This window comes from Coregonus clupeaformis, unplaced genomic scaffold, assembly GCF_020615455.1.
Source record: "Coregonus clupeaformis isolate EN_2021a unplaced genomic scaffold, ASM2061545v1 scaf1626, whole genome shotgun sequence".
Lineage (NCBI taxonomy): Eukaryota > Metazoa > Chordata > Actinopteri > Salmoniformes > Salmonidae > Coregonus > Coregonus clupeaformis.
Window position 1 is genome coordinate 71,821 of NW_025535080.1, and position 8,180 is coordinate 80,000.

General features: G+C 38.6%; 1 protein-coding gene across 1 annotated transcript in view; it reads right to left on the reverse strand.

The window, feature by feature from the left end:
- Window positions 1-1,469: 1,469 nt before the first annotated feature.
- The window catches only part of LOC121570151 (monocyte to macrophage differentiation factor 2-like), a gene marked incomplete at its 5' end in the record, with an annotated part of 10,177 nt that continues 3,466 nt past the window's right edge, over window positions 1,470-8,180 (reverse strand). Inside the window, 4 exons of the mRNA XM_045218524.1 lie at window positions 1,470-2,430; window positions 3,011-3,080; window positions 3,389-3,490; window positions 7,728-7,802. Coding sequence (XP_045074459.1) covers window positions 2,227-2,430; window positions 3,011-3,080; window positions 3,389-3,490; window positions 7,728-7,802 — 451 coding nt within the window. The remainder of the gene's footprint in view (window positions 2,431-3,010; window positions 3,081-3,388; window positions 3,491-7,727; window positions 7,803-8,180) is intronic.

The window sequence follows — 8,180 nt, forward strand, 5'->3', positions numbered from 1 at the left end:
GCCTGGTTAAAAGTAGTGCACTAATTATATAGGGACTACGCATAGAGGCCTGGTTAAAAGTAGTGCACTAATTATATAGGGACTACGCATAGAGGCCTGGTTAAAAGTAGTGCACTAATTATATAGGGACTACGCATAGAGGCCTGGTTAAAAGTAGTGCACTAATTATATAGGGACTACACATAGAGGCCTGGTTAAAAGTAGTGCACTAATTATATAGGGACTACGCATAGAGGCCTGGTTAAAAGTAGTGCACTAATTATATAGGGACTACGCATAGAGGCCTGGTTAAAAGCAGTGCACTATGTAGGGACTACGCATAGAGGCCTGGTTAAAAGTAGTGCACTAATTATATAGGGACTACGCATAGAGGCCTGGTTAAAAGCAGTGCACTATGTAGGGACTACGCATAGAGGCCTGGTTAAAAGTAGTGCACTAATTATATAGGGACTACGCATAGAGGCCTGGTTAAAAGTAGTGCACTATGTAGGGACTACGCATAGAGGCCTGGTTAAAAGTAGTGCACTAATTATATAGGGACTACGCATAGAGGCCTGGTTAAAAGTAGTGCACTAATTATATAGGGACTACGCATAGAGGCCTGGTTAAAAGTAGTGCACTATGTAGGGAACGGGGTGCAATTCGGGACCCAGCCAAAGTGCAGGGACACACACTTAACCACAGATGAAGGAGCAGCTCAGCCACTCCAGACACTAACCTGAACCATTAGAGGTTACAACACCAAACTGATCTAGATCAATGTCCAGACACTAACCTGAACCATTAGAGGTTACAACACCAAACTGATCTAGATCAATGTCCAGACACTAACCTGAACCATTAGAGGTTACAACACCAAACTGATCTAGATCAATGTCCAGACACTAACCTGAACCATTAGAGGTTACAACACCAAACTGATCTAGATCAATGTCTAATAGTAACAGTAATACTACTACTAATAATAATAATCATAGTAATAATCATAATAGTAATAATCATAATCATAATCATCATAATAATAATCATAGTAATAATCATAATAGTAATAATCATAATCATAATAATCATAATAATAATCATAGTAATAATCATAATAGTAATAATCATAATCATAATAATCATAATAATAATCATAATAATAATCATAATAATAATAATAATAATCATAATAATAATAATAATAATAATAATAATAATAATAATAATAATAATCATAATAGTAATAATCATAATAGTAATAATCATAATAGTAATAATCATAATAGTAATAATCGTAATAGTAATAATCATAATAGTAATAATCATAATAGTAATAATCATAATAGTAATACTAATAGTAATAATCATAATAGTAATAATAATAATAGTAATAATCATAATAGTAATAATCATAATAGTAATAATCGTAATAGTAATAATCATAATAGTAATAATCATAATAGTAATAATCGTAATAGTAATACTAATAATAGTAATAATCGTAATAGTAATAATCATACTAGTAGTAATAGTATTAATAATGGCTGTAGTAGGATAATACCTGCACTAATCTGGAATGTAATAGTAGTCCAATCAGGAGAAACTCCTCCACCGTCTGTGGCTTCCAGACTACTCTACACGCTTTCTACACCGGAGGGTTCCGTAACTAGACGACGTCGCCACCTGCCTCCAGCTTCAGGACACTGACAGACAGACAGACAGACAGTTAAAGACGCGTCGCTGTACGGTCATTTAGGCTGTTCCAAATGGTACCTTATTGCCCATAGTGCACTGTGTTTGACCAGGGCTCTGTATGTAGGGAACAGGGTGCCATTTGGGACAGTCTTAAAAACGGACTCTTCCATCTAGAGAACCAGTGATTTACATCATGTCTGACCAGGACACATAAACCAGTGATTTACATAATGTCTGTCCAGGACACATAAACCAGTGATTTACATAATGTCTGTCCAGGACACATAAACCCAAACCAGGGGTAAAATGAATAAGAAAATAAAGCGTGAAATAACAGTTTATATGGTTCTATTCTCATCTCTCCATGTTTCCATGTTTCTATTCTCATCTCTCCATGTTTCCATGGTTCTATTCTCATCTCTCCATGTTTCCATGGTTCTATTCTCATCTCTCCATTCCTCCGTTCTTGACATCACTTCTTCACTAGGCCACTCCTTTTTTCAACTTCCTGTGACGTCATCACCCCTCGCCCCCCCAGGCCTCCGTGTGTCATCTGGATGTCTTCATCTGATCGGCTGCTGGCGTGTAGAGGTACCGGTAGATGGCGTAGTAGTGGACGCCCGCTCCCATGGCAACGAAGAGGTGCCAAATGGCATGGGCGAATGGGACGAGGCCATCGCTCTTGAAGAACACCATGCCCAGACAGTAACAGGCTCCGCCCACTAACAACTCCCACAGCCCCTCACGGTCCGGCTACAGGGGGACAAAAAGGGTTAAAGGTTAAAGGACCAGTTCACCCAAATTACATTCCTACTCTGATCCATCACACTTCTCTGTTTCTTGTTTCGTCTGCCGTCGTTCTGTTTTGACTACTGTTTCTTGTTTAGTCTGCCGTCGTTCTGTTTTGACTACTGTTTCTTGTTTAGTGTCTGCCCTCGTTCTGTTTTGACTACTGTTTCTTGTTTCGTCTGCCCTCGTTCTGTTTTGACTACTGTTTCTTGTTTAGTCTGCCCTCGTTCTGTTTTGACTACTGTTTCTTGTTTAGTCTGCCGTCGTTCTGTTTTGACTACCGTTTCATTTCTCCAAATGTAAAGAGAGCGACTTTGGGTCCTTAAAGTTCTACATAAGTCCCATGTGTTATTGTGATTATAACACACTGGTTCTCACCCAGTAAGCAGTCTATGGACAAGAGACAGCATTCCTTGATTTGGTTTTGTTTACCTGGCCACAGTCTTAAAATGCTAACTTTTTAACATTTGTGCCCCAAAACCAATGCAAGTCAATATCCCCGATATTAGCATTTTTTGGCGTTTGATGTCTAAATGTGTCTCACCATGGTCAGGATGACCAAGGCAGGGAACACTCCCATCACTGTATAACAGATCAGTTCCATCAGCTTATACCTGGAGAGAGAGACAGAGAGAGAGAGAGAGCGAGAGAGAGACAGAGAGAGAGAGAGAGAGAGAGAGAGAGAGAGAGAGAGCGAGAGAGAGAGAGAGAGAGAGAGAAGAGAGAGAGAGAGAGCGACAGAGAGCGACAGAGAGAGAGACAGAGACAGAGACAGAGGAGAGAGAGGAGGTTGGATATAGGACAGAAACATAGTTAGGATTTAGGGTCTCACAAGGGTCAGGGGTTAAAGGTCAGGGTGGGGTAATGTGACCTCTAACCTCTTGTGAAAGAAGACACCCACCCACAGACACACACACGTTACCTCTCGTGGAAGAAGAAGACGTATGTGGTTCCGACAGAGGCCATCACCCAGACCAACCACCTCATGTGACAGGCCCAGGGTCCTAGCTCCCGCAGGTTCAACCTGGATAATATTATGTTACATATTACATCACACAATTTAAACAGACTTCACACAAAACAAGGTCATCATATTCACAAGTTCAGCAGACTGATCTCTGCTCTAGGCCAGACTAGTGAAGTAGAGTACATGTTCAATGGGACTGCAGCTCACGCCTGGTATCACAGATATAGAGACAGTAGTGTAGTCTAGTTATAGAGACAGTAGTGTAGTTATAGAGACAGTAGTGGTTATAGAGACAGTAGTGTAGTCTAGTTATAGAGACAGTAGTGGTTATAGAGACAGTAGTGGTTATAGAGACAGTAGTGTAGTCTAGTTATAGAGACAGTAGTGGTTATAGAGACAGTAGTGTAGTCTAGTTATAGAGACAGTAGTGTAGTCTAGTTATAGAGACAGTAGTGTAGTCTAGTTATAGAGACAGTAGTGTAGTCTAGTTATAGAGACAGTAGTGGTTATAGAGACAGTAGTGTAGTCTAGTTATAGAGACAGTAGTGTAGTCTAGTTATAGAGACAGTAGTGTAGTCTAGTTATAGAGACAGTAGTGGTTATAGAGACAGTAGTGGTTATAGAGACAGTAGTGGTTATAGAGACAGTAGTGGTTATAGAGACAGTAGTGTAGTCTAGTTATAGAGACAGTAGTGGTTATAGAGACAGTAGTGTAGTCTAGTTATAGAGACAGTAGTGTAGTCTAGTTATAGAGACAGTAGTGTAGTCTAGTTATAGAGACAGTAGTGGTTATAGAGACAGTAGTGTAGTCTAGTTATAGAGACAGTAGTGTAGTCTAGTTATAGAGACAGTAGTGTAGTCTAGTTATAGAGACAGTAGTGTAGTCTAGTTATAGAGACAGTAGTGGTTATAGAGACAGTAGTGTAGTCTAGTTATAGAGACAGTAGTGTAGTCTAGTTATAGAGACAGTAGTGTAGTCTAGTTATAGAGACAGTAGTGTAGTCTAGTTATAGAGACAGTAGTGTAGTCTAGTTATAGAGACAGTAGTGTAGTCTAGTTATAGAGACAGTAGTGTAGTCTAGTTATAGAGACAGTAGTGTAGTCTAGTTATAGAGACAGTAGTGGTTATAGAGACAGTAGTGTAGTCTAGTTATAGAGACAGTAGTGTAGTCTAGTTATAGAGACAGTAGTGTAGTCTAGTTATAGAGACAGTAGTGTAGTCTAGTTATAGAGACAGTAGTGTAGTTATAGAGACAGTAGTGTAGTCTAGTTATAGAGACAGTAGTGTAGTCTAGTTATAGAGACAGTAGTGTAGTCTAGTTATAGAGACAGTAGTGTAGTCTAGTTATAGAGACAGTAGTGTAGTTATAGAGACAGTAGTGGTTATAGAGACAGTAGTGTAGTCTAGTTATAGAGACAGTAGTGGTTATAGAGACAGTAGTGGTTATAGAGACAGTAGTGTAGTCTAGTTATAGAGACAGTAGTGTAGTTATAGAGACAGTAGTGTAGTCTAGTTATAGAGACAGTAGTGTAGTCTAGTTATAGAGACAGTAGTGTAGTCTAGTTATAGAGACAGTAGTGGTTATAGAGACAGTAGTGTAGTCTAGTTATAGAGACAGTAGTGTAGTCTAGTTATAGAGACAGTAGTGGTTATAGAGACAGTAGTGTAGTCTAGTTATAGAGACAGTAGTGTAGTCTAGTTATAGAGACAGTAGTGTAGTCTAGTTATAGAGACAGTAGTGTAGTCTAGTTATAGAGACAGTAGTGTAGTCTAGTTATAGAGACAGTAGTGTAGTTATAGAGACAGTAGTGTAGTCTAGTTATAGAGACAGTAGTGTAGTCTAGTTATAGAGACAGTAGTGTAGTCTAGTTATAGAGACAGTAGTGTAGTCTAGTTATAGAGACAGTAGTGTAGTTATAGAGACAGTAGTGTAGTCTAGTTATAGAGACAGTAGTGTAGTCTAGTTATAGAGACAGTAGTGTAGTCTAGTTATAGAGACAGTAGTGTAGTCTAGTTATAGAGACAGTAGTGTAGTTATAGAGACAGTAGTGTAGTCTAGTTATAGAGACAGTAGTGTAGTCTAGTTATAGAGACAGTAGTGTAGTTATAGAGACAGTAGTGTAGTCTAGTTATAGAGACAGTAGTGTAGTCTAGTTATAGAGACAGTAGTGTAGTCTAGTTATAGAGACAGTAGTGTAGTCTAGTTATAGAGACAGTAGTGTAGTTATAGAGACAGTAGTGTAGTCTAGTTATAGAGACAGTAGTGTAGTCTAGTTATAGAGACAGTAGTGTAGTCTAGTTATAGAGACAGTAGTGTAGTTATAGAGACAGTAGTGTAGTCTAGTTATAGAGACAGTAGTGTAGTCTAGTTATAGAGACAGTAGTGTAGTCTAGTTATAGAGACAGTAGTGTAGTCTAGTTATAGAGACAGTAGTGTAGTCTAGTTATAGAGACAGTAGTGGTTATAGAGACAGTAGTGGTTATAGAGACAGTAGTGTAGTCTAGTTATAGAGACAGTAGTGGTTATAGAGACAGTAGTGTAGTCTAGTTATAGAGACAGTAGTGTAGTCTAGTTATAGAGACAGTAGTGTAGTCTAGTTATAGAGACAGTAGTGTAGTCTAGTTATAGAGACAGTAGTGTAGTCTAGTTATAGAGACAGTAGTGTAGTCTAGTTATAGAGACAGTAGTGTAGTCTAGTTATAGAGACAGTAGTGGTTATAGAGACAGTAGTGGTTATAGAGACAGTAGTGTAGTCTAGTTATAGAGACAGTAGTGGTTATAGAGACAGTAGTGTAGTCTAGTTATAGAGACAGTAGTGGTTATAGAGACAGTAGTGGTTATAGAGACAGTAGTGGTTATAGAGACAGTAGTGGTTATAGAGACAGTAGTGGTTATAGAGACAGTAGTGTAGTCTAGTTATAGAGACAGTAGTGGTTATAGAGACAGTAGTGGTTATAGAGACAGTAGTGGTTATAGAGACAGTAGTGTAGTCTAGTTATAGAGACAGTAGTGGTTATAGAGACAGTAGTGTAGTCTAGTTATAGAGACAGTAGTGTAGTCTAGTTATAGAGACAGTAGTGTAGTCTAGTTATAGAGACAGTAGTGTAGTCTAGTTATAGAGACAGTAGTGGTTATAGAGACAGTAGTGTAGTCTAGTTATAGAGACAGTAGTGTAGTCTAGTTATAGAGACAGTAGTGTAGTCTAGTTATAGAGACAGTAGTGTAGTTATAGAGACAGTAGTGGTTATAGAGACAGTAGTGTAGTCTAGTTATAGAGACAGTAGTGGTTATAGAGACAGTAGTGTAGTCTAGTTATAGAGACAGTAGTGTAGTCTAGTTATAGAGACAGTAGTGTAGTTATAGAGACAGTAGTGGTTATAGAGACAGTAGTGTAGTCTAGTTATAGAGACAGTAGTGGTTATAGAGACAGTAGTGTAGTCTAGTTATAGAGACAGTAGTGTAGTCTAGTTATAGAGACAGTAGTGTAGTCTAGTTATAGAGACAGTAGTGTAGTTATAGAGACAGTAGTGGTTATAGAGACAGTAGTGTAGTCTAGTTATAGAGACAGTAGTGGTTATAGAGACAGTAGTGTAGTCTAGTTATAGAGACAGTAGTGTAGTCTAGTTATAGAGACAGTAGTGTAGTCTAGTTATAGAGACAGTAGTGTAGTCTAGTTATAGAGACAGTAGTGTAGTCTAGTTATAGAGACAGTAGTGTAGTCTAGTTATAGAGACAGTAGTGTAGTCATAGAGACAGTAGTGGTTATAGAGACAGTAGTGTAGTCTAGTTATAGAGACAGTAGTGGTTATAGAGACAGTAGTGTAGTCTAGTTATAGAGACAGTAGTGTAGTCTAGTTATAGAGACAGTAGTGTAGTCTAGTTATAGAGACAGTAGTGTAGTCTAGTTATAGAGACAGTAGTGTAGTCTAGTTATAGAGACAGTAGTGTAGTCTAGTTATAGAGACAGTAGTGTAGTCTAGTTATAGAGACAGTAGTGTAGTCTAGTTATAGAGACAGTAGTGTAGTCTAGTTATAGAGACAGTAGTGGTTATAGAGACAGTAGTGTAGTCTAGTTATAGAGACAGTAGTGTAGTCTAGTTATAGAGACAGTAGTGTAGTCTAGTTATAGAGACAGTAGTGTAGTCTAGTTATAGAGACAGTAGTGGTTATAGAGACAGTAGTGTAGTCTAGTTATAGAGACAGTAGTGTAGTCTAGTTATAGAGACAGTAGTGTAGTCTAGTTATAGAGACAGTAGTGTAGTCTAGTTATAGAGACAGTAGTGTATTCTCACCAGGGTGCGTAGGAGGCCGCTATGAAGAAATAGATCACCATCCGGTCACACATGTGGAAACAGTGCTCCACAGACCTAGAGAGATATAGAACATGATTATACATACTACTGCTATTAACCCTATACACTGCCTAACCCTAACCCTATACACTGCCTAACCCTAACCCTATACACTGCCTAACCCTAACCCTATAGACTGCCTAACCCTAACCCTATACACTGCCTAACCCTAACCCTATACACTGCCTAACCCTATACACTGCCTAACCCTAACCCTATACACTGCCTAACCCTAACCCTATACACTGCCTAACCCTAACCCTATACACTGCCTAACCCTAACCCTATAGACAGATCACCATCCTTCCTGTCACACGTGTGGAAACAGTGCTCCACAGCCCTACAGAGAAACATATAACATATCATTATTACAGTCTACATACTATCTAACCC